The following is a 26851-nucleotide window of genomic DNA, read 5'->3' as shown; positions in this document are numbered from 1 at the left end:
TGTGTGTGTGTGTGTGTGTGTGTGTGTGTGTGTGTGTGTGTGTGCGTGCACACATGGGTATGTATGTTTGTCTCTGTGTGGCAACCAGAGGACAGTCTTCAGTGTGGCTCCTCCAGTGCTGTCCTTCTTGGCTTTTGAAACAGAATCTCTCACTGGCTTGGAACCTACCCAGCAGGTGAGGCTGGACAGCCACGAGCCAGTCTCCACCATGGGCTAGGATCACAAGCCCATGTGCCATCAGGCTTTTTTAAAATGTGGGTTCTGGTCATTGAACTCAGGTCCTTGTGCTTGCCCATTACCAACTAAGCTATCTTTCCAATCCTGCTTTTTAAAACATTAAAAAATAAATTGCTTTTTTATGATTGCCAAATAGTAGAGTAGAATTATTTGTTCTTTCATCTGTTTATATTTGGTGTGTTTCTGCTTACTGACATTCATGGATAGTATTGCTATGACCATTTATACACCAGTGTTTGTGTGGACGTGTTTAACTTTGAGAGTGTATACTTAGGTGTATAATTGGGGATTTTGTAGTACTGATGAGTTTAATGTTTTGAAGAACTGTTGAACTCTCTTCTGTAGCGTCTGCACCATTTTATAACCCAACCAGCAATATATGAGGGCTCCAAGTTCTTCACTTCATTGTCTTTAGAAGAAAAACCTATTGAGAGGCTGGAAAACGTCTCAGTTGATGAAGTTCTTTTTGTGTAACCATGAGTTCAAATCCCCAGACCTTTGTAAAAGCAGGATAAGGTGGCATATATCTATAATTACAGTGCGAGGAGCTCATGGTCAGCCGGTCTAGGCAAAACAACGTGTTCTCAGTTCTCTCTCTGACCAGACACACATAAAGAAAAAGAAAGGAACCTATTCAAGCATGTGTCAGCTTTTTTGTTGTTGTTTGTTTTTTGAGACAGGGTTTCTCTGTGTGACAGCTTGGCTTTCCTGGCACTTGCTCTGTAGACCGGGCTAACTTTGAACTCAACAGATCTGTCTGCCTCCCAAAGTGCTGGGGTTAAAAGCCTAACTAAGCCTTTGGTCTCCTCACTTCCCAGATGTTAGGATCATACACTATGTTTGGATGTGTCCTTTGACACACACTTCATTTTGATGAAATCTACTGCATGCTTTTTTTTTTCTTTTGTCACTTTTATTGTCATATTTTAAAATCCATTGTCTAATGCATGGCCCCAAAGATTCATGTTTATCCTTCTAGTTTAGTTTTATACTCATGCTTTGGCTCTGTTGGATTTTATTATTGTATGAAAGTGATAACAACATGCAAATATACTTTTGGCATGTGGATATCTTATTCTCCCACCATTTGTTACAAGGACTGCACTCTTCTTGAATAGTTGTTGGTCTCAGCGTACTTGTAAAGGTTTCTATCTAGACATGTCTGTTCCATGTTCTGTGTGTCTATGCTTATGTCAGTATTAAATGCTACAGCTTTGTGTGGCATATTTGGAAATGGGGAATATATGAATCCTTCAGCCTTTTTCTTCTCTCTTTTTTTCTTTTTTTTTTTTTTTTTTTAAATATTTTGACTCTTCAGTATCCTTTTTATTTCCTTGTGAATTTTAAGGTCAGCTTGCCATTTTTCTCCAAGGAAACGAGCTATGGATCAGTTTCTGCAGTAATAGCACTTTAAAAGTATTGAGTTTTCTGACTTTTAAACATGGGTGTCTCTTTATTAGGTTTTTATTTAAATATTTTATAGTTTTTAGCTTACAGGTTTTTTGGTAATTATTTTCCTAAGCATTGTGCTCATCCTAGTGTTAGAAGTTGGTTGTTTTCAAGGTTCATGTTTGATTGCCCATTTTTCAGGTCTATAGCTAATGCAGTTCACAGTTGAATATCAATCTGAGTCTCAACCCTTCAGATAATTTCCTAAATTTATTTGTTTATTATGTATACAGTGTTCTGCCTGCATGTGTACCTGCAGGCCAGAAGAGGGCACCAGATCTCACTATCGATTGTTGTGAGCCACCATGTGGTTGCTGGAAATTGAACTGAGGACCTCTGGACGTGCAACCAACCAACCAGTCCTCTTAACCGCTGAGCCATTTCTCTAACTCCCTAGATCATTTACTAAATTTTAAGCAGTCCTTTGGTAAATCCCTTAGAATTTCCTCTTTGTAAGATCATATCATCTGCCAAAGAAAGTGCTTTCTTTCTTTCTTACATTCTCATTGGGATGCTTATGTCTTCTCCGGTTTATGCTGGTAAGCGTTGTTGGTGGTGTTATTGAAGGGAAGAGGACAGACATACCTTTTTCCTGATCTGAGAAATAGTCTTTCACTGTGAAATCATGTTTGATATCTTGACTGAGAAGTTCAACTCTGAGTTGTTGAGGACTTTATGACATGATGTTGGACAAACATTTTTTATAATTATTGCTTTTCTAAAGTCTTCCTACTTCAAATTATAATATTTAAGACCAACAGGTATTCTGCTTTTTAGAATAACATAGCATTGCTTTAGTCTTTCTTGTCTAAATGAATTTGATAGGTTGTTCAGTTTCAGTGAACAGAAAGATTAATTTTTAATCTTCTCCCCTTTCCCCCACTCTTTTTTTTCCCAATAGGAGTAACTTTATTTATGGCTCATATTTGAGTAAAGAAGAAATTGCTTTCTCAGATCCCACGCCTGATGGAAAGTTGTTTGCAACACAGTACTGTGGCACTGGTCAGTTTCTGGTCTATAATTTTATTAATGGACAGAATACCAACTAATCCAGATGTTGCCTAATGTACCAGAAGACATCTTTTGAAAAGAAAGAATTGGTTGCTGACTTTAACCAGGAACTAGGGCCATTTTTATTACAAATGAACTCAGGACTGGAAACAACCATATGGTTGTTCCATTTTCATAAAATTGGAAACAATGCAGTAATAGCTTATTATTGTTTTGTTTTTTAAAGAAGATATTTTATTATCTTTTACAGAAATTTATGATTGTATTTTATCTATAGTTATTTAGACATGTTTACATGCAGCAGATAATTGTTCATAGTGGACTGAAAATTAATGCAAGGACTATGGTCTCAGTGATAAGTATATTTTGAAGTTCTTAATATGGAAATATACCAGTGTAGCTTGGTACTGTATTTTTTTATATTGATCTGCTGATACCAGTTATAGGTTTAAAGATTGTATTTTCAGAGTGGAAACTAATGTTTTTTGAGTTATTATTCAAGAACAGTACAGTATTACATGCTTGAGAATTTGAAGCTACTAAACTATACTAAAAAAATTCCTCAAAAAAGGAGAGCTCCAAGTGAAATAACTTGCAGTAGAGTCTCCATTGCTTACTTCTCTGTCCCTGACGATGGCAGTGGGAAGCTCTCATGTGGCGCCATAAATGACTAGAGTCGCAAAGAACTACAGAATAGTTGTAAACTCAATGTGGGTGGGTGTGTCTGCGCTGTTATTCCTCAGAAATACTGCACTGAGTATACGCCCTCATTACTGGACTTCATTTTGATACTTGTCTATCTTTCATAGTGCCCTCTACTTTGAAAGGGTTTATATGTTGAAAAACTGCTGTGGCCTTTTATGACCTGTATATAATGTAGAATAAAATAATAAAATACTTGATACCTTTTCTAAGTGATAAATGTACGGAGACAATGTTGTGTTGAATATTTGTGCTCTTTCAGGGATTTTCTTAGGCTTAAGACTGACATAAAATTAAAACATGGACTTCTTAAAGATAGTTTTTACTAGTTTGTCAATTCTTCCTGAATATTTTAATAATATAGTATTTAATTAAATTTCAAAGAAATAAAGAAACACAGCCCACTGTGTCGCTGTGGTTTTAGTTAGATTGCCTTTTAGAACTGAAATGATCATATCGCCAATGAAAACCTACTAAAATTTAGGGACTTGCATTATAATTAACAGTCATTTGTACATTTTATCCCCCTATAAGTTTGTTTTTTTTTTAATTTTTTTTTTTTTTTTTTTTTTTTTTTTTTTTTTTTGTTTTTTTTTTTTTTTTTTTTTTGAGACAGCGTTTCTATGTGGCTAGAACTCACAGAGATCCGCCTGCCTCTGCCTCCCAAGTGCTGGGATTAAAGATGTGTGCCACCACTGCCCGGCTGTTTTATTATTTATAGAGTAGTATAAGACTGTACTCTTTCAGGTTGGAGAGATGACTCAGTGGTTAAGAGCACTGGTTGCTCTTTCAAAGGATCCTGGTTCAATCCCCAGCTCCTATATGCAGCTCACAACTGTCTGTAACTCCAGTTCCAGGGGCCCTGACACCCACATACAGACATACACGCAGGCAGTTTTGCATTATTCATTCAAATGTTCATTACAAACAATCTCCTGTTCATTACATCATCATCATCATCATCATCATCATCATCATCATCATCATCATCATCATCATCATTTGAGACAGGGTCTCACTATGTAGCCCTGGCTTTAGAGATCTGCCTGCCTTTGCCTCCTGAATGCAGGGATTAAAGGCACATGCCACTACTACTTTTTCCCTCTTTTCTTTCTCTTTTTTCTGTTTTGGTTTTTCCAGACAGGTCTTCTCTGTGTAGCTTTGGAACCTGTCGTGGAACTTACTCTGTAGATCAGGCTGGCCTCGAATTAAATGTGTGTGCCACCACTACCTGGCCACTACCACTTCTTTCTTTTGCATGGGTTTTTGTATATATGCCATGTGTATGCCAGGAACTGAAGGCAGGTCTGCTACAAGGATGGTAAGTGTTCTTGCCTGGTGAGCCATCTCTTTAGCCCCTGGTATGACTTTTGACATTATCATTTTCCCTTGGTGTTGAGACTCTTGTAGTCATCTTTATCCTTATTTGCCTGATAAATACCTTGACTTTTTGGAAGCACAGTGAAACTTTGAAGTAGTGTTAGCTCTCTGATACTGTTAACTTTATTAATACAGGTCCCGTTTCCATGTGAGCCTCAACACATTACTTGGATTAGCAAGCCATGCTTGATGAAGACATAAAGGGAGGCAGGATAAATAGTGACTGTTTGCTTTAAATGTTGGCCTCAGTGGAATCAAATTTTACAACTTGGACATTTCTTTAAGAATAGTAGCCTGGCCGGGCGGTGGTGGCGCACGCCTTTAATCCCAGCACTCGGGAGGCAGAGACAGGCGGATCTCTGTGAGTTCGAGACCAGCCTGGTCTACAGAGCTAGTTCCAGGACAGGCTCCAAAGCCACAGAGAAACCCTGTCTCGAAAAACCAAAAAAAAAAAAAAAAAAAAAAAGAATAGTAGCCTGAGCACCTACCATTTGAGTGTATCAGACCCTGTATTTAGTGTTTATTGTTTTATTTATTAGGGTTTATGGGTTTTTTAAAAAGAATTTTTGGGTGTTTGTGTATTGGTATTTTGTCTGCATGTATGTCTGTATGGGGGTGCCAGATGCTTTGGAATTTGAGTTACAGACAGTTGTAAACTGCCATGTGGGTGCTGGGAATTGAACCCCAGTTCTCTGAGAGAGTAGCTAGTGCTCTTAACTGCTGAAACCTCTCTATAGCCTGCAATAGGGTTTATAAGATAAGACTTTGAGCTAGGTGTTGGTGACAAACGCATGCCCTTAATCCCAGCACTTGGGAGGCAGAGGCAGGTGGATCTCTGTGAGTTCGAGGCCAGCCTGGTCTACAAGAACTAGGTCCAGGACAGGCTTGAGAGCTTCAGTGAAACCCTGTCTCCAAAACCAAAAGAAACAAACAAGCAAAAGCTAAGACTTTGGACTTGAAAAGGGACTACGGTAAGCAGCTTGTACAGAATATTGCAGCACTGAACAGAGGAAGAACTAAAGCTCTATCCGTCGTTCCCCTCCTAACTGTGGGGAGAATACGTGCCACAGCTATAGTAGATAAGAAGGAAACACAGAGAAAATGGGTTGGGAGGATTTGATGGGGAAGGGCAGGTTCAGTTTGGTCAAAGTTAAAGTGGTTATAGAATTTGCAAGTGGAATTACTGCCTTGATAGTTGTCTGTGTGGCTTTGGAGTTTGATAGAGGTTTGGGCTTAAGCTGTTATTTGGAGGTTTATATGAGATTATCCTAGTGTAGGAAAAGGGAACTAGAGATCTGCAAGGCACACCCATCATTTGAGAGAATCTGAAACAGCATAAACCAGGAGAGAGTCAGAAGAGAGTGATGGAAACCATGGAAACAGCCACAAACACTCTGGAAGGTCACCACTGTCTTCACCGCCTTTGAGAAGAAGGGAGTCTCTGTGATGTTAGCAACAAAGCATCTGGGGTGTGGGAGGCAGCAGTCACAGCACAGCCAGTGGCTGCTTGCAGACTTCAGTAGTTTATATAATTGCAGATTATACAGATTTTTGTTAGTTGTTGGTCCTTTTTGCAGATATCTAGCATATTGTAGGAAACACAGGTTTTGATGGGTATGCCTGAATTGTGGATGGTTTCTTGAGCAAGGATTGGAGAAAGCAGAGAAATCAACTTGATAATATGTGAGTGTGAACTCTGCATTTACCAAAAGCATGAACACAGTTACACACAGTTTCAGACTACTGTGATGTTTTAGTGGTTCTTGTTTGCCTGGCTTGGTTGCCCAGTTGTGTAGAAACACAGCTTCAGTTGATCTTAACACAGAGTTAAGATTGCTGAGTTGTCTGGGTGGTAGCGGCACACAGGAAGCAGAGACAAACAGATCTTTGTGAGTTCAAGGCCCGCTTAGTTGACAAAACGAGTTCCAGGACAGCCTGTTACTCAGAGAACCCCCCCCCCCAAAAAAAAAGATCGCTGAGTCAATTTCCACCATAGTAATTCACATATGCATCCTTCCTTCTTATGGCTTCTAAGACTTTAGTAATTGGCATGTTGTTACACTTTCCAGGCCAGTTACTTTTGAACAGGTAGTGGAAGCTTGCTTCCCTGTCTGTCAGCAGACATGAAAATAGTTACCGCTTTGGCCTAGATGAGTGGTTTTGTTTCAAATTCTATTATTATAAATGTTCTTTATTAGAGCTGGAAGGCCTTTTTTCCCTATGAGTTGGTAAAAGTAGGTGGAATTTAGAAATAAATCCAAAATTAGTAATAAATGTTAGTGACCCGGAACTGTTTGAGGCCACAAAAGTAAATATAGTTGCCTTCTACATAGGTCTGTCATCTATAATTATGTAGCAGTCTGCATTTTTCCAGTGGAGACTTTGGTGTATATAGCTGCTTTAGGTAAGCTGTAGGTTTCATTCAACTGTTTACTTAAGTGTTTTTTTGGATTGTGCCAAGATAGTAGAATCTCTGAGCCATCCACAGTACAATACCAGACATTGCCAGAGTCACAGCTCATGTCTCCTTGTAACTTAGGGAAAATGGGTTTAAAGAAAACAAACTTTAGAGAGTGAGGAGTGGGAGGGAATTTTAATACATTCACCAAATGAAAGAACAACAACATACTGTAGACACAACATCGTAAACAAAATGTGAGGTAGACTGACTAGTGAGTGAAATTCCCCAAATTTTGGTTAAGAAAATTTTACAGTAACAAAGTAACACAGGTGCCCCCTTTTCTAAAAATCACAAGAAGCAGTTGCATAAATTACAGCCAAAACTTGACTACAGCTTTTCTAATTTTTTTTTAGGTTACATTCAATATTAACCTGTGTGAACTGTCATGCATGCCAAAGTTCAGCAGGTCTGCAGGTACATTACCATGTGACTTAATCTATTTGCTCTAACTCACTGTCCTCAGGAATGGAAGAGGTCAAACACACCAAGACATGTACTAACAAGTCATGATGGTCTGGGCTTGTGCAATTCCATCCTTAAAGAGGACCTAGCATTCACTAAAGGATTACACTGATTAAGGTAACTTTAAAATATCCAAACCTTTATTTAGGCTTTGGAGAAAAAGAGGCAGGTAAATAAAAACTTATCAATTATTGGAGTGATGGACAGTCTTTTGTTTCTATTCTGGCATTTCTCTTGGAGGAGTGGAATAGTGTTCACAGTTCATGATCACTTGAATTTCCAGAGTGTAGCTCTAACTAACACGGAGTGCCTGCATTAAAGTAACTGAGTCCAAAAAGAAAAAGCCAGTAAGAACTCCTAAGAGGCCTCTACCCCTGGCACAATAGTTGTGGAATTATTTCAGGTATTTTTATTTACTCTACATAGTGTTATTGAAATATTGCACAACAGTGGCTTTCTTGATATTACCTGCATTGGACCCTTTCAGCAAAACAGGAATAAGTTAGATGCATTCATACCTAAATTAGACTGCCCTGGAACATACCTCTTTGCTAAAATTCCGCTCTACTAAAGTTAAGAAGTAAGCATATAATAAGGCGGGTCCTTCTTGAGGGACAATTTAAAATGGGGTTAAAAGGAACTATCCATTTAAAATACATTTAAAACCTCATAAGTAGCTATATTAGAACCAAGAGAGCTGCAACCCATTCCATCTTCTCACTAGCTGTAAACTTTTATTCCTGGATAACCAAGCTTATCAGCTAACACTGCAATAAGTGCAGGCTCAGTAGACTTTCAGTAGTCTTGGGTTCTCAGACAGATTCAAGGAAAGGTGACCAGCTTAACTAGAGATAAAATCAGACACGTGGCTGAGAAAACTCTGAAAAGGTACCATGAAGTAGAGCAATTTACATGTAAACTTCAATAGATTAGTGTGGAATATTTTCTCAAAATGTTTCTGATTAAAATATTTGATGAGGAATCCATAGAAACTTATACCCCTACTGTTGATATTAGTCATACACTACCCACTAATTTTAATGAGTTCAAAAGGCGCTTTGCGGAGTCTTCCTTACTCCTCAGGAAAAATGTCACTGATAAAATTAAGGAAAACGTGTCTGGTTCTGTTTCCCATTTCCACCCATTTTTGTGTGTCACTGTAAGACAGCTGTTACTGGTTAAGTCTTTTAAAGGAAGCTTAGCCTGAGTCACAGCACTCAACTAGTTCAAATCCACAATAAATCCCAGCCTGTTGTGTGGGTTTCCAGGTGCCAACTCCTTCCTTTCAACTGAAACACAGTGACAGAGCATAACTGCAGAACGCTAATCTGTCCACATAGCTTCTTGTACAAATCACTGTTTACATTCTCATAGACACAGTGTGCTTCAAGACTGGAATGGGCAAGACAAAGGACTCAAGCTCAGAGAACCCTCATGAATGCACCTAGTGCCTGCATGTACTGATTCTTTGTTCCCTTTAAATAGTAAACTTTTAACTCCTGTGGAAATTTTGCCAAAGGTTTCGATAGATATTATAAATCTTAAACTAACACTGCACAGAGAAAGACAAAGCTATTTCTTTTTAAATACAAATATCTTCTACGTTCTATCATTTCAGACCCCTGAGTAATACTGTACCAAGGTACAGAGCTGAAGAGAAACTGAGGGTTCAGGCCTCAAGTGTTAATCTTCAATTAATTCCACACCAGTGGTGTGAGTCTCATGTAACACATTCAAGCTGGCTAATGCTGACGGTCGGTCCCCTGCCCCCAACATAATGTAGTAGGAAAAACAATGCATACTCCATGTTTGTTCTCTATCCTCAGGCTCCCACAGCACAGCACATTCTGTGTAATTGCATAACTGCCCACTGTGGCATTGACCTGAATCTGGGTCCTGTCAGCGGAACTAAAGAAGGACAGTGCCCCAAAGAAGACCTTGGTCACATTTGGGAAGCTCTTTGGAGAAGAGATAAATATGTTGCACTTTGCTCCACAGTGATTGTACATTAAAGGAAATAAAATCCCCAGTAATTGTTGTCCCACTCCATCTAGGGATCAGTTTGTTGTTTTTGGTCTCTTCAAAAACTCATACATGCCGTCCAGTAAGAAAGTAGAGAGGCTTATCATCACTGCTGTTGGCAGTTTGAAACTCATCCCGGAGGCGAAACTGCCACTCATCCTCCAACTCTAAGCGAACAATTGTCTGCCGTAAGGAGCTTCTGTCTTGGCAGATGACGCACAAGGTAGCACCTTCAGGAGGAACAGACGTTAAATTGATAAGGATGTTAACCACATTTGAGAACCAACATACAGGTATTTTATTCTTAGTTGTTTTGCGAAAGTGTCGAGGAGCTTAAAGTGATGCTAGAAGGAGCTTTTCTTCAGCCTCAGCCTCTCTCATAGTGACTGACAAGACCATTGTTTGCTGAGTCTGTAGAGCAGGCATTCTCAACCTGAGCACTTTGTTGTGTGTGCTGGGTCCCAGTCTGTGCCGTGGAGTGTTTACCATACTCCCAGCTTACTATCTGCTGAGACACACAGCGACAGCCAACAGCCTCTTCAGGCACATAACCCTTCCTCTACCTGAGAACCACTGCTACACACACACTCTTACACACACACTCAGAGCTAGCGCCCACTTTCATGGTGCATATAGTATACTGAGTGTCTTCTATCACTGACCTCAGGTCATCTTGTAAGGATGATTTGTGGTCCTGGATTTGTAGATATTCTTAAGTAAGGTGAACCTAGTAGGACAACTTTAGTGTCTGTGCCAGCCTCATAACTAAGAGTATGTCTGGGGGGGGGGTAAAATTATGCAATTTTTCTGCTGTTAATTTCTGACCCAGTCAAATGACTTTAGAGTGTATATATTGCTTACAAACATGTGTAGGTAGAATCAAGCTAGCTTCTGTCCAGATTAGATACCAGAAACATATTTCTAAAATAAATAATTGTAAAAGTCTGTTTAAGAAGTCACGGATAAAGATAGCTCAGTGGTTAAGAGCCTTCCTGCTGCTTGCAGAGAACCCAGGTTCAGTCCCCAGCACCCGGTCAGATGGCTCACACCCTTAAGTTCCAGGGCGTTGGATACCTTCTGGCTTCTGCAGGCACTTGAACACATAAACACACATAAAAAAATCTTTTTTCATTACAGATCTTACCCCAATATTATCAGTAGCCCTGGTTTAGAATCAAAGTATTCAAACTTTGGCCAAAGCTTTGTTTGCTTGTGTGCCATTCAACTCTTGATTTTTTTTTCTTCTAGTGACAATAGCATTCACATTCAAGACACTAAATTTGACTTACCTTTTAGAAACTTGAATTTCTTGAGAAGATCGGCACCTACAAAAGAGTCACAGAGGTACAAGAGAAGGCCACTGAAAAACACCCCTTCACAGTTGACATTGCTGGAATGGGGTCTGGAGCTGACGTAGCATATGGCTACCTGAAAGAAATAAACCAAAGACATTTCACAGTCAGTGCCTTCCTCTTCAGTCGGGATGTAAGGTGAGAGCCACACTACCTCAATATAAGTTGTTGATTATTTACACTTTGTACTTATTTAGTAGTAAAGTTTCAATAGGTGTGTGTGTGTGTGTGTGTGTGTGTGTGTGTGTGTGGTTTTTCGAGATAGGGTTTCTCTGTAGCTTTGGAGCCTGTCCTGGAACTAGCTCTTGTAGTGCTAGTTCAGATCACAGAGATCCGCCTGCCTCTGCCTCCCAAGTGCTGGGATTAAAGGCATGCACCACCACTGCCCAGCTAAGTTTTAATATTTTTAAATCTCTCATTATATATTATACATATGTTATATTAGATTAATCATTCTTCTGACAGAATTGTGTGTGTGTGTTTGTGTGTGTAAATTTTTAAAAAACCCTACATTCTGGGGCTAGAGAGTTAAGAGCACTGGCTGCTCTTGCAGAGGCCCCTGGTTTGACCCCTAGCATCCACATGGCAGCACACAGTCATCTGTGACTTCAGTCTCAAGGGGTCCTGCATCCTCTCCTGGCCTCCATAGGCACCAGACATGTATTTATGCACATGGAGATAAAATGTCCATATGCCCATATGCATAAATAGTAAAACAAAACAATACCACATTCCTTAAAAAAAACATGCATAGGAAAGAGTAAATTTATTTCACTCTGAAATAAGCTTAAAACAGCATTTCTAGGTCCATGTGGCTTCCATGATAGGCGATAACCACAAGCATTACAGGAAAGCAGAAAGACAGAAGAGAGAACAATGGGGTAGCTACACTTGAATTCAAACACTGGTTCCTTCAGTTAGAAGTCATATGGCATTGTACAGTTCCTCATCTACATAGGTAAGAAAACCTGTTAGATAGAAATATTTTTGATTGTTAATTTAGTCTATTCAGTATTAAGCAAATATTAGCTGCTATTAGTATTGAGATTGTGCTGACACATGGTTGGGTCTTTGTGTTTTAAGGCAGAATCTCACTCTGTATCCCAGGCTAGCTCTGGAATGTTGGGTATACAGACATGTGCCTCCATGCTCAGCTACCATCTGATTTTAAAGTTTCTATTTATAAAGTTAATGGTGTAACCCACTGCAAGGATTATTAACAGAAGTTAAATTTAGTTTCCAAAATTGAATGCACTAGGACTTGAAAGAGTTTGTGTATGGAGTCAGTTCTCTGCACTATCTGGGTTCAGGGTTGAGTTGGCAGCATTGGCTGCAGCTGCCTTTACCCATTGAGACACACTATCCTGCCAACTAGGCTGTCAGGACTGGCAGCAGGTGCCTTTGCCCACTGAGACACACCATCCTGCCAACTAGGCTGGTTTTTGTTTTAAAAAATTCATTATAAGGATATATTACATTATTGAAGTTAATGAAATGGACTTAAGATAATGTAAAGGAAAAGCTTGGCAGACACGGAGATGCAAATGGCAACTAACAAACTAGACGGAAACTGAGGGGCTTGAGAGTGGGAAGAGGAGAGATGTCAGCTGTAAAGGTGCTGAGCTTGTACTTATTCATCAGGAAAGACACTGTGTGCCTTTCAAGAAGAGACTCTAGAAAAAATCCACATAATGACAGCACAGTCTTGTCATTGTTTAAATGAGCAAGTGGCTGCTTCTGTCCACACTGCCAGGGCAGGCTCTTCAGAGCACTGGCTAATTCTGTTCTTGTGGGGCCCTTTGAATCATACTGTTACTGGCTCTTCTAGAACCATCTATGTTTTCAATGGAACTAAAATGGGGAAGAAATGGATGTGGCACCCAGGACTAGCCAGTCCCGCCTTTACCTCCTGTCCAATGTTAAGGTAGCAGTCAATGGCCAATACAGGACTCTTGAAGTTATGGATGGCTTTGGGGAAGAGTTTATATGAGGCATGTTGAAGGAACTTCTCCAGAAGGAACTGTGCAGGGGCTGCCAGTAGCGTGTGTTCACTGTCGGGAGCACAGACGTACTGAAGGGGCAAGATGGGAGCTAAGCTCTCTGAAACCTGAAATCAGATGGTCATGGGAAATGTGCCTGTCAGTGAATGAAATGTCTAAGATTACAATGGATTGCATCCTAATAACTTCCATATACAGCACCCCCAAAGGAACCTAAAATTACACTTAGCATTGAACACTCATGAATGTTTGCACATACATAAATACATTATAATTTCTAAATTAGGCACACAATATCTAAGTGTGGTCACTTGAGAGCCAAGGCATAGATTGTCAGACCATGGTTAATGATGGTAAATTCCAGATAAAGGACTGTTAGGGGCTGGAGAGGGGGCTCAGTGGTTAAGCTGTTCTTGCAGAAGACCAAGGTTTGGTTCCCAGCAACCACATAGAGGCTCAAAACCACTGTAGCTCTAGATCCAGGGGATCCAACACCCTCTTCTGGCCTCTGCAGGCACCAGATACACAGGGCACATACATACATGTATGCAGGCAGTAAGTTCATACTCACAAATACAAAATTAACTTTCAAAAACTAGCAACTAAAGAGGAATTGCTGTACTAACAGCAGTGGCCTGATGTGCTCTATGTCTCATTTTGTTCTGCATTCCCCCTTCTCCCACTTGAAGAATAGTCCAATGTTATTTAAGTTAAAGCAAGAATTTTTGGAATGTTACTGTATTTAATAAATATGTTGTTGGGCCCAAAGGGAAGTCTTTAGAGTGCTGTTCGTGTGTCTGGGCTGACTCATGTCCTACTCAACAACAAAAGGCAGGAGTTCCTCAGCTGCAGTGATCAGCTAGCAGCAAGCCCCGCCCCCCCCACAGGAATGGAATAAAGAATTCTCGTTATAAGCTTTGAGCTATAATATTTTCTTAAAAACACACACACGCACGCACACACAGGACCAGATGAGTATTGGTATCAGTATTTTTCTCCTGGGTTACATAAAGGTTGTTTTGAAAAGCTTTACAGCCGGGCCCACACTTTAAGCCCAGCACTCGGGAAGCAGAGGCAGGTGGGAAACAAACAAACCGTAGAGCTTTGGAATCTTTAAGGCTTAACTCTGGGACTTCCCTGCACAGCTGACGCTGAGGACTAGGGCTACTTCCTTTCTAACACAGCAAAAAAGCACTTATGTGCCAGTACTTTAATGACAGAGCCATTTGTAAGAGAACATTTGTGCTTGTTTTCAACAGTAGGATCAAGCTGCATAGAACTTACCATGATCTTTGGTTTAATGATAAAGTCCCTTTGCCCTCCAACCTGAACATGCTTCTTCATGAGACTGAAGTTATTAAAGCGGCAGATGAGCAGGCCACTGCTGTTTGTTCTCAGGTTAAAGTCAACATCTTCACAGAAATACCTAAATCAAAACCACATCTCAACTATGATAACTATACAGAAAAATGCATGGCAGACATTAGGGGAGGGCCTGAAACATCACCTTGTCCCCGAAGAGCTGGCCCACACTCTACTCATCTGGCATTATAAGCTTTAAAGGAAGGAGGGCTTGCTTCTTTTAGGCCACAGGGTTTAGATTGTTCCTGTCAGACACAGGGCTGTATATCCTGTGGTCAGGAGAGCCAGAGGTCTTGTGGTTTACAGTTCTGTTCACATGCAGGATGAAGCACGGAAGCAGTGGGTATTCTAATAGCTACAGGTTGGGGGTGGATATTAAGACTTCATAGTTTCTGCTGGGCAGTGATGGCACTTGGGAGGCAGAGGCAGGTGGATCTCTGTGAGTTCGAGGCCAAACTGGTCAACAAGAGTTACTTCCAGGACAGGCTCCAAAGCTACAGAGAAACCCTGTCTTGACCCCCCCCCCCAAAAAAAAAAGACTTTATGGTTTCTGATATCATTCCTTGACCATTCCTTGACCATTTCAGATTTCTTAGGAATGTGGGTATGATCAATTCAAGAGGCCTGCTGCCTTCTGTGGGTCTTACAGCACTGGAGAGAGTGGTTTCCTCCTTAGTTCTGAGGATGAATATGAGGTTAATATTGGACATTCATAGGTCCACATATGGATCAGTATTGATTCAACAGTTTATTGAGTAATCAGGTGGCTAACATTCCAGTATCAAGTCTAGGTCATGCTAGGTGACAGACGCCTGTGATCCCAGCCCTCAGGAGGGTCACAAGTGTGAGGCCAGCCTGTGTCACATAATGAGTTCTGGGCCAGGGGAGTTAGCTGAAAGAGGCTTGGTGATTCAAGGCAGAAGAGGCTGAAGTGGACATCCATTGGCAGATGCCACAGTGGCCTGCATCCATGAAGACTGACCTACCTGTTGAAGTCGTAGTGCACATTTTGAGTCAGGTCTATATTGAGGAGAATGAAATCATGCACATGACATCTTGAGAATGGAGCCTTTAGGCTCTGAGACGTCAGCTTGCTATTCCATTTCTGTATGCCCAGAATTGCGTAGTGGACAATTTTTGGTGTGGCTTCAATATGCTGCAAGACACTCTTCAAGGACACATTCTTGCTGGAGATTCCTGCTTCTGTGGGCTGGCTGTAAAATATGAAGTTAGTTTATAGAAAATGTCAATAAATGTTACTGAAGAACCAATGCTACTATATATTAGGAATGCTGTAAAGGATGTAGTAAGATTATTTAAGAAAGTCAACTCCAGTCACACTGCCTGTCATGACTCAGAAAAGATGGCCTTTGGTAGTGTATGTTATCAAGGAAAAAAAAAGGAGGAAGAGAAGAAAGGAATTCAGCTCGTATTTCAACATGAATAATGAACATGAGTTAACAAAGACATGACAGAGATTAGGAGTACAGAAATGGCCAGTTCTGATCATTACATGTAATAACTATATGATCATTTCATTGATTTCAAATCCACAGAAGTAATGGTAGGAAATCACCATTTCACTGGGGGCACTGTTGAATTTGGGGCGATTTCACAATTGTTTCAGTAGTCAGCATTCCCCGAGCACTGTGAAGGACTATTAGGACTCCAGGAGAAGACGGGATTTCAGCTGTATTATAGCGGTGAGCTCGAGACAGAGGCCACATGACTTCCTCTCCACTGCAGTAGTCAGGCTGGCGATAGAAGTGAATCGCAGCACTGGAACAGGTTTGTTTTTTCACATAGTCTTACTATGTAGCTGGCCTAGAACTTGCTATGTAGACCAGGCTGGTGTCAGACTCAAAGCAGTTATCCTGCCGTTGCCTGCTAAGTGTGTAACACTATACCTTGGCCAGAACAGATTTTTGCAGCTAACGAATACCAAAATGTGGAAATGGCCCAGGAACTTAGTGACACACTGTCTTTAGAAGAACCACCAGTGACCTACTAAGTGCTCTTATAATCCACCATGCTCAGGAGAACTGTCTCTTCTTTACTCCCAAATATAACTACAGCTGAAAATGCTTTGTCTCTGGGTCTTTGTGTCACTCCCCACATACATACTACTTCCTGGAAGTGTCCCCCCCCCCCACACACACACACAAGTTCCTGGAAGTGTCTGTCACCCCCTTCCCCACACACACACACAAGTTCCTGGAGTGTCACCACCTTGGCTCCTCAGCGCTGTGAATATTCCACAGGACACAGGAGTCGTCCATCACAACGATGAAAGGCCAGACACACTGCCGTTTGACTCCCAGCTCCTCCAGGCGATTCCTTTCCAGTTCTAGATTGTGGTAAGACAGCTCCTTGATGAGGAACCTAGCAGCACCTGAAAAGCAGACAACCACAGCTTGACATCCTTCACCCAGACCAGTCACATGACCTCCACTGGTATCCAGAGATGGGGCATGCTAGAGAGAAACTGACAGGACCCCAGTTTGGTTCCTAGCACCCTCGTCAGGCAGCATCAGGGGGAGTCTGATGCTTTATAATGTGTTAAAAATCTCCAAAAGAGTCACTGGAAATGTACTTTAAAATACAGATTCCTGGAGCCCATTACTAGAGATTCACTTAAGTCTAGTGAACGGCCAGAAACAAATCTGAGGAATATCCTTCAAAAATTCCATTTCCCTGATATGACAAAGGACACGGCATACAGCAAATGATATTAGTGACTCGGGCCTTGCTCTTAGAGACAACCACTTGCACATCCGTCAGAGAGGAAGACAGAGCCTTGATGAATGAAGAGTTTAACAGCACCTATGGCGATTCTGGAAACAGGCACCCATCCTAGATCTGAACTGTGGAAAAGATAGAATAGAACAGTAGATGTGTGGTACAGAGCAAGAGAATAGGCCAGAGACAGGCTCATTCAGTCAATTCTATTGAGCTTTGGCTTCCTCCCCTCTAAAAGAAGTGATGGTGAAGTTATATGTGGTCAGCATGTGACATATGCTCTGTGAAATGTTAGTGGTAAGTTAGAGGAATTAGCTAAACTTTATTTGTTTTATTATTATTACTATTTTTCAAGACAGGGTTTTTCTGTGTAGCTTTGGAGCCTATCCTGGAACTTGCTCTGTAGACCAGGCTGGCCTCAAACTCACAGATATCTGCTGCCTCCCCAAGTGCTGGGATTAAAGGTGTGTGCTACCAACCAACTAGCTAAATTTTATAAGTGGGCTACCCTAAAATGAAACAAAATGTAGATTATAACAAAAAGGGCTAGTTAGTGTACGGAAGAGCCCCAAACAAGGTTAGCTCAAGGTAATACTAGGACTTAGGAACATCTCCCCTCAAGAGTCTGTGTTTGCATTCTCAGCACCCTATGGACACAGGACAAATGGGCAGTAACACGGCAGCCAGTGAAGAAAGCAAAGGTTTTTCAGCTATGGTCAGGAACAAGAAAACGATGTCTAGCCAGAGCCCATAGGGAAGAAAGGGAAAATGATCTCAAACAAAATAGTAAAACGATGTTCCCCAACAATATAGCTACATGAAAAAAATACACAGGAAACTGTTAGAACTGTAAGAGAATTCAGCAATTTAAAAGAACAGTCTCAGGAATTTAGTTCTCATATAGCATGGGAAGGTAGAATACTTAGGAATATACTTAATCAAGGAGGCAAAAGGTAGTACAGTGAGAAACACAAAATATTGAAGAAAATAAAAGGATATGCCAATAAATGGCAAGATGCCCAATGTTCATAGTTATAAAACATGATGAAGTAACTAATCGATGGTGACAAGAATGCAGAGGTAAGGGCTCTCTTGTGAGCTGGTGGGGCAGCTATTGTAGAAAATGTGCACAGTCCTACCTAAAGCAAACTGAACCTGGAAGTGCGTGTGAGCCAGCAAGTCCGCTGGTGGGCGTATATCCAGAAGAGAGATGACCATTATACTGAAGAGACACTTGCAGCCCCATGTCTATTCACAATATCTTCAGTAATGAGGTCAACCTAGATTCCCATAGATAAACAATAGAAATAAAGGCACGTGCTACTACCGCCTGGCTAATGGACTGTGGCAAAGAATCTCAGGCTAAGGATGTCATCAAGTATTTCAAATGTAAGAAATGAACCAAAAATTGGCTTGTTAAAAAAAAAGCTGGGTGTTGTGGTGCACACTTTTAATCCCAGCACTCAATAGGCAGAGGGTAGGTGGATGTCTGAGTTCAAGGACAGCCTGGTCTATAGCAGTTCCAGGACAGCCAGGGCTACACAGAGAAGGAACCCTGACACTTGTACACTTGTAGCAACATGGATGAAACTGAAGGTTGTTACATAGATGAATCCAGCCAGAGACAGAAGAACTCAGAAACAGAAGAGTTCAGTGGAAAAGCTTGGGAAGGGCAGAGAGGAAGAAGCGCGGAAAGTCCAGCAAAGAGCCCCACCAGGAGGTGTTAATTCTAGTTTTCTATAGCATAGTTGATGAGCTTCGTTAAAACAACACTATACATATCAAAATGACTGGAAGAATACAAAACTCCAAATACATGAGAGTGATTCCTATTTAGAGAAAGTATGTACACTCTGATTTGATTATATGTTACATACATTATCATAATCCATACAAGTATGCAAATATGTCTGAAGTTTTCAAAAGGTGCATGTTCTATACTTCTTCCTTTCAAAACCTAAAGCCATGTGTTAGTGACATAAAGACAGAGCTGTAGAGAGTCAAGAAATAAACCCTCTCATAGACGACAAGGGTGCCAATTCCATTCTTGGGGGAACATCTGGATACCACATGAAAAGCTAAAGTTTCACGCTTACCATACAATAATTAATTAACATACTTCCATAACCTAAATGCCTTCGGTTCCTTGACAGGACTAGAACTTGCCTTGTGCCCTTAGCAGGAGACACAGAAGGGAACCCTCTAAATCACATACATCGTCACCTCCCCCGTAGGAACATTTCTCATGGATACATTCTGGCCCTAGAATGTCCACCCAGGACATTGGGAGTCCACTCTTCGAAGACTCCCTGTTCCATCCCAGGGTGTTCAGTATTCCAGCGACTTAGTCCTTACTGGTCCTCAAAAGTTAAAACTTTTGTAAACTTGAACAAAAATGTTAGGGTCTACAAGATTACAAAGTGGGAGAAGGAAGGACTCAGAATTAAAAGACCCATGGTCAGGAGGACCATGAGCAATGTTTGGAAGATGCAGTCAAGGGAATGAATTCCCATCGTCTTCCCCATCTTACCCACGCCAGCATTATTGAACATTCCGGGAAGCACTAGCATGATGTGGTTGGGCCAGTACTTTCGGTACAGTGGCATCTCGTATTCTTTAACCACCAGGAGGTGAAGATGGCTGATGCCCTCCATGGCATGGAAAAGGTTTAGGAGTCCATGCTCGTGGCGACCACTAGAAGGAGTGAAAATAGGGCTCTTGACTGCATTTAGATTCTGTGAAAGGAAAACAATGAGAACAGAATGGGAAAGTAAAACCCTCAGGCGTGAGAATCTTGGAGGACCCACCTAGGGCCCAAAAGCCCTCACACCCAAAAACTCTAGCCCACCTTGTCCGAAACCAGGGGCAGCCGCATACTTTCCAGGTGTCTACCCTGTTTGCTGAAGACAAAATGACTCTCTTTGGACTTTGGAATGATGAAATAGAGCTGGACTTCTTCTCCCAGCATAGAAGAGGAAAAGGTGAATGCATGAAGGGTAGAGTCGGATATCTAGATTTGCAAGCAAAGAGACGAATGATCAGTATATGGTTTCCTGACTTCCAGGCCATTCTTTGAGATTTCTGACACAAGCAGCTGAGATGAGTTAGTGCCCCAGACATTCTGGCTGAGGGGCAATGTGGAAAAGGCTTCATCATTTCTAGCTGTCACTGCTGCAGGAACCAAGTGCGGAGCCCTGCTATAGACGCATTCCTCAAAGGCCCCAGGTACAGAGGACTCTCCTCTGTGAATCACAGTGGACATGTTAAGTTTCAGCTCTTAGAGAGCAGGCCTAGGATTAAAAGTGTGCCCTTGGCTCCATCTTTTCTGGTTATAGTGGACAGTGGAACATATCCAACATTTGTTGCAGAACGCTGACATCAGCGAAAGACCACGTGACTCATAAAAGCCAAGTATAGCTAAAGCTGTCTGTGTCCAGGAACCTGTCTCCATGAGTAAGTATAACTCTATATATGGGCTGTACAATGAAGCCAATAACTGATTTAATACATAACAAATTTTCGTCAGCACCTAAAATCCACGAAGGTTTCCTAATAGTTTTAACCCAAATATTACATTTCAGAAAAAAAATAAAGTTTTTCCCACAGATTCTAGTTCCACATCACAAATGAGGGGATCTATTACTTGTACTGTAGCACATAGAAACTATGTCAGGAGATTCTATGTAGGAAATTTCTGAACACATAATTCATAGGCCAAGGCACTTGTTTCTTCTATATCCTTGAAGAATTGTGAACAGAGCCAGTGGGATAGCTCAGCAGGGCTTGCCACCGATCCCTAGGGCCCATGATGGCGGAGTGAGGGAACCAGCTCACACATGCATGCGTGTGTGCACGCGCGCACACACACACACAGTGATGGAGGAAGGTCATTGGTTAATTAAATAAAGAAGCTGCTTGCCCTGATAGGTTAAAACATAGGTGGGAGGAGTAAACAGAACAGAATGCTGGGAGGAAGAGGAAGTGAGCTCAGACTCGACAGCTCTCCTCTTGGGGGCAGATGCCTCAGAGAGACGCCATGCTCCCATCTCCAGGGTGGACGCGAGAGCTCTGCTTTCTGAGGCACACGCGATGAAGCTCCGACCCAGGATGGAAGTAGGCTAGAATCTTCCCGGTAAGCGCACCTTGGGGTGCTGCACACAGATGATTAGAAATGGGCTAAATTAATATGTGAGAATTAGCCTAGAAGAGAATGGGCCAAGCAGTGATTAAAAGAATACGGTGTCCATGTAATTATTTTGGGGCATAAGCTAGCCAGGTGGCTGGGGTGCTGGGGACGCAACCCCGCCGCTCATATTACTACAACACACACACCACTTAAAGAATCGTCAACAAACTAGAAGCCTTCCAAGAATAGCTACAACAGTGACTGGTTTGGGGAATTTGCTCAGCACAGCCTAGAAGCAACAGGGTCCCAGGTGCTCAGTGTCAAGACATAAAATTCAAGAAGAGAAATAGGGACATGACATGGAGCTTCTCTCCCAAAGTAGGCGCTACTATCAGCACTGCTGCTTCCTCCTTTGGTGTGGAAGAATGTCTAACAATCATTTTCAAGGCCCTGAGATGTATCCGTAATGCCCAAAATATGAGAAAATAAAACCAGGCACGGTAGGCATGCCTATAATTCTGTTCAGTATACAGGATTGTGAATTCGAAGCCAGCCTGGAACAGTGAGCTCCTGTACTAAGAAGCACATCGAAGGAAGAGACAACTGCTAAGTAATAGTTTATATTGTTTTTCTAGGGCCTGAAGCCAGGAGTCTCAGGTTTCATCCTCCCTGTCCCCCCCATACATACAAGGTTCATAGTGGCAACAGAGTTCCCACAAGGGCAAACCAGCTGCACCTGGGAGGTGGGCGTGAAGTCCATGTACTGGTGGCACTGCTCACAGTGGTGGAAGGTGTTGTAGGCCGCAAATTTGGTCAGCATCATAGACATGGTTTCTCGTTTCCGGGGCTCCTCAACTTTATATTTCTTTATTACTTCTGTATATAAGGGGATGAGAAACTGTTATCTCCATGGCATGCACATAAAGCTTAGAAAGAAATGCTTATTTCTCGTACGACAGGGTTTCTCTGTAGCTTTGGAGCCTGTCCAGGAACTCACTCTGTAAACCAGACTGGCCTCAAACTCACAGAGATCCACCTGTCTCTGTCTCCCATGTGCTGGGATTAAAGGCATGCGCCACCACTGCCTGGCTCAAAGAGCTATATAATTTGAGCCCTGATAAGCAAGTTTAAAAATCAAGATGTGTGTTCATTGTGTAAGAGTGAAAAACAGAATTACTCCCTCCCCCACCCAAATCCTGCTTTAGAGTCCCCTCAAAAACTTCAGAGCCTGGCTCTGCATATACCCACCTTGTTTGAGCCCAGCCAGCTTCTCAGTGTAGACCAGGCTCATCAGACTGTACTTGGGGTCATGCACACTGACGTCAAAAGGCATTTTGCTGAAGGTCTCAATGTCAGGCCAGGGCTCGTGCTCTGACTTGCTCACTCCGCAGGTTTCATTGGGATCTAGGGCAGGGCACAGGACAGGTGGACTCACTTTCTCCCTCCCGCCCACCACTCTGAAGCGCAAAGCCTGGGACGTTGTGACAAAGGCACTTTTAAGAAATGAGCTCTCCCGTTTCTGTTTTTATTTTTAATTAACTTATTTATGTTAAGGGCCTGCGTGTAGGCCAGATCCCCTGGAACTGGAGTTAAGACAGTTGTGAGCTGCCACGTGGGTGCTGGGAATTGAACCCTGGTCTTCTGGAAGAGCAATAAATGCTCTTAACATCTGTGCCATCTCTTCAGCCCTGAAACAAGTTCTTATCCCAAAGTAGAAGGGACCAGAACCATTCCTTCAGACTTCTGGGAAGGGTATTTCCCCTTACTCTCCCTGAGTAGTTCACAGACTCACACTAGCTCAGTTCACAAACGCCTAACCTGTAAGACCAGAGTCTCCCAGTGCTCCAGACGTGGATGATCAAAATTCTCAGTTTTAGCTCTGCGATGATTCTGTTAGCGTTCTTTCTACCACTGAGCCATGGCCCTAGCACTGTCTCCATGGCCCTAGCATGTCTATAAAAATTTGAGACAAGGATTGCTAATCTTGGTTGTCAGTTTGACTGCATCTGAAGTCAATAAAAACAAACAAACAAACAAAAAAAAAACCATGCAGCTAGGCACATCTGTGAAGGATTTTTTCACTGGATCATTTGAGGCCAGAAGATCCACTTTAACTCTGGGCCACACCTCCTCATGGCAGTGTACAGCAAGGGATATGGAAGAAGGGATCTTTTGCTTTTTGCCTGCTTGCTCTCACTCTTGCTAGCAAGCTTATTTATCCTGCTGCTGAGGCGTTACTTCCTACGGAGACTCAACCGTCACCAGAGTGATGGGAAAAGGAGAAAGTGAGGCCCTTCTGCTAGTGAGAGCTCAGGGGGACACGACATTACCTCTGTAGCCGCATGTTGGGTAAAATCAAAGGCTGTGGTGTCTAGGAGCACAATGCAGGCTGGAAGGACCACAGGGTTTACCTATCTGGGCACCTACGAAAGCTGATGAAACAGCTGTGCCCAGCAGCTTGCTGCACTCTGGAGAGAGGCCCCAGACGCTGAGAGCCACAGTTCACTTGGGATTATTTGCTGAGTATCTTGTCTTTAATCTCATAATAACTCTAGCTTAGCTACCCTAGACATTCAGAGGGTCTTGGGTCTCAGGCCTTGGCCGTAGTGTCCAGCCTTACCTGTGTTTATCTCCTCCTCGTCGTACACGTCCACCTCCAGCAGCCGAATGAGCATGCGGAAAAGGATCCTAAGGAACTGTAAATAGGAGCCAGTCTTTCCCACCTGATGGAGACAGTTTTAGTTGAGGAAGGGTGGAGGAGGGTAAGAGAGAGAAAGGAAGAAGAAAAGAGATTTCTTTCACACTTTGGCTCTTTAGCTGAGGTCGGAATGAGGTCTTCTGCCACCCTTGCCAACCCCCAACTTGTTGTCCCCCTACAGCCAAGACAAAGCCTGCCCTGTTCCTTCCCTACCTGGGGGGGCCCAGTGAGCAGCAAGCGCCTCGGGTGCAAGGTCCGAGCGCCTGAGGCGGGGTCTGGCTGGTTGCTGTAGTCCGCGTGGTGCTGCCGGGCAGAGGTCCACTGGCGGTAGTAAAGGGACTGCTCTTCGCTGCCCATGTCCTTGTGCAAGCCTGGCCGCAGGGAGCTCACCCAGGCCACATCGGCGTGGGGTAGCAGGGAGGAGGAGGGTGGCAGCGTGCTACCCTTCTGGGATCCCAGCAGGCTGTATGCAGCTTTGGATAAGATCACCACTGGGGGCAAGGCTGTGTGCAGACCCCGGCAGCCTCTGGAGGGCTGCCCTGACCATGCAAGAGCCTGGGCACTTGAGGGTGAGGTCGAAGAAGGCTTGGAGGTGGTGCTGCTGGCCATTGGAAGGCCCAAGGAGTCACACTCCTGCTTCAGGCTCTCCCCAGCCACAGCAGTGCTCGCAGAGACCCCTTCATCCAGCCGGACACTGGGGGTCAGAGGCTGCTGCTGGGATTTGTCAGCTGTGCTGGAGGAACTCACCCCGTTCTCCATGATGGAACCTGGAAGAGGACAGTGGGGCTCGTCCTATGCTTCCCACTCCCCAGTGTCAAGGTCAGAAGTTAAAGGCTATGGGGGGCGGGGGGGGGGATCCAAAAAACAAACAAAAAAAGCTTTAGGTACCGCAGACAGCGATGGAATATTTTCTCTGCCTGGGCCTCTAGACTGCCTCCTCCAGCTCCCTTGCCCTGGCTGCTGTGGCTCATGGGGGACACAACTAGAAGTGTCCCCTGGTTTCCTTCCCACATTGTCTCTGGGAAGCCAGGCAGGGTTCACAAGGTCACTTTGTCACCCGTTGTTCCTTTTCTAGAGTCCTCCCACCTCCTCTTTCAGATGGCTCCACAGCCATCTGTGACTGTGACACTTCCTCCTCTTTCAGATGGCTCCACAGCCATCTGTGACTGTGACACTTGCTGCCTTGCTGAGTTCCCCATCTAGAGCCATTTCCTAAACCAGGAGGGATGTCGTCATGGGAGCAGTTAGAAAGTAGACCTGCTCCTGCTCTGGTGGACGAACCTCTAAATACTCATGGCTGAAGGCCCTCTCTGAGCCAGTTCTAATCCCGGCTGTGGGAGAAAACCTCGCTCGGGCTAGAGAGAGGGCTCAGCTGTTAAGAGCATATGCTGCTTTTGCAGAGGCCCCACGTTTAACTCCAGCACCCATGTGAGGTGGCTCACCAATGCCTGGAACTCCAGCTCCAGAGGATCCAATGCCTCTGGCATCTGTGGGCACAGCATTCATGTGCACACTCCCCACCCTGGACACACACACACACACACACACACACACACACACACACACATAATTAAAGATAATTAAAAATACTTTTCTGAGAAAGAAAGCCTCCTTCCTGCTCCTGTGATTGGAGGGCTTCCAACTGTTGACATCATGGTGCCCTACTCTTAAGTTACTCCATATAAAAACAGTGCTCCTCGCCATCTTAGGGGAGAAGGGTGATTGCAGCCCCTGAGTGGGACGAGAAACTGGACCATCTGTTGGTCACCACCTATTCAGCACAGAATGACCAATAACTTTTTCCTGGAAGATCAAGAAAAGAGTACAGGTTGCTCCCTTGCCTGGCCTAATACTGCAATGGTGTAACCCTGCACCAGCCTGTCATCTGAGACCTGCTGTCCCTCCTTATTCTTAAAGGTTTGGGCCAAGCTTCCTGCTCTCCGTCACTGGTTCAGCCTTCACCTGGCAGTCACACTCTATGGTTAGATCTGACAACAGTTCCCTCCTATGGTTTGTTTGTTTGTTTGTTTGTTTGTTTGAGACAGGATTTCTTTGTAGCTTTGGAGCCTGTCCTAGAACTAGCTCTGATAGACCAGATTCGCCTACCTCTATCTCCAGAGTGCTGGGATTAAAGGCATGCACCACCACGGCCCAGCATCTGGTTTGGTTTTAATTCAGGCTTTTTCTCAGCCCACTTCTGAACCCTCTTGAACTTTGCTGCAACCTCTTAAACCTGTTTTCTTTGTGACCCTTTTATACACATCTGTAGACACACACACATTTTACTGTGTGCTGTGTGATATGAGAATAATATTAGTAACTAAGATCAGAATAGAGTCTGCATTAGTCAGGCAACCAAGGAAGGCAGATTATATGATAGCTGCCGCCACTACAGTCACCAAACATTGTGAGTTTGTTAGCAATAAATTCTGTGGAAAGACACAGGATGTGTTCGTCGGTGTTTCTGGCATGGAACACTCCTGATGTCAGCCTCACCATCCCGAGGGAGCCCCGGCTGGGGTCTGAATGTTCAGTGGATTTACCAGAGCAATGTAAGTTGGGACACTATTGGTGCGTGGGCAGACAGTGGAGAAGGGTGTGACTAAAGAGCCATTTGTGGGTAGCTAGAGAGACACTTCAGCTGCTAAGGAAGCCTGCTCTTGGTAGAAGACAGGTTCAGTTCCCAGCCCCCACATGAAGGCTCACAACTTAGTAACTCTAGTTCCAGGGGACCTGATGTCCTCTTCTGACCGCCATGGGCACCATGTACTCATGTGGTATACCTATATACATGCACGTAAGAATTTTTTAAATCTCTTTTTTAAATGAGTCTTTTTTAAAGGGACAGTC

The 26851-nt window shown here is 43.0% G+C and overlaps 2 protein-coding genes across 5 annotated transcripts in view; one reads left to right on the top strand and one right to left on the bottom strand.

Annotated features, from left to right (window-relative positions):
* Esco1 (establishment of sister chromatid cohesion N-acetyltransferase 1) overlaps window positions 1-3619 on the top strand; it is a 59598-nt gene extending 55979 nt beyond the window's left edge. For all 4 annotated transcript variants that reach the window (XM_013349371.2, XM_013349372.2, XM_026783489.1 and 1 more), the window contains one exon: window positions 2588-3619. In XM_013349371.2, coding sequence (XP_013204825.1) covers window positions 2588-2735 — 148 coding nt within the window. In that variant the 3' untranslated portion in view covers window positions 2736-3619. The remainder of the gene's footprint in view (window positions 1-2587) is intronic.
* A 4218-nt stretch (window positions 3620-7837) lies between these two features.
* The window catches only part of Greb1l (GREB1 like retinoic acid receptor coactivator), a 254622-nt gene continuing 235608 nt past the window's right edge, over window positions 7838-26851 (bottom strand). The window contains exons 23-34 of the mRNA XM_026783547.1: window positions 24215-24768; window positions 23924-24026; window positions 22552-22707; window positions 22040-22179; window positions 20026-20187; window positions 19708-19912; window positions 16668-16830; window positions 15425-15652; window positions 14361-14502; window positions 12983-13183; window positions 11014-11152; window positions 7838-9954 (exon numbers count right to left, since the gene is read on the bottom strand). Coding sequence (XP_026639348.1) covers window positions 9791-9954; window positions 11014-11152; window positions 12983-13183; window positions 14361-14502; window positions 15425-15652; window positions 16668-16830; window positions 19708-19912; window positions 20026-20187; window positions 22040-22179; window positions 22552-22707; window positions 23924-24026; window positions 24215-24768 — 2357 coding nt within the window. The 3' untranslated portion in view covers window positions 7838-9790. The remainder of the gene's footprint in view (window positions 9955-11013; window positions 11153-12982; window positions 13184-14360; window positions 14503-15424; window positions 15653-16667; window positions 16831-19707; window positions 19913-20025; window positions 20188-22039; window positions 22180-22551; window positions 22708-23923; window positions 24027-24214; window positions 24769-26851) is intronic.

The sequence above is a fragment of the Microtus ochrogaster genome, chromosome 18, assembly GCF_000317375.1.
Source record: "Microtus ochrogaster isolate Prairie Vole_2 chromosome 18, MicOch1.0, whole genome shotgun sequence".
NCBI lineage: Eukaryota > Metazoa > Chordata > Mammalia > Rodentia > Cricetidae > Microtus > Microtus ochrogaster.
This window is presented reverse-complemented; position numbering and strand designations above follow the sequence as displayed.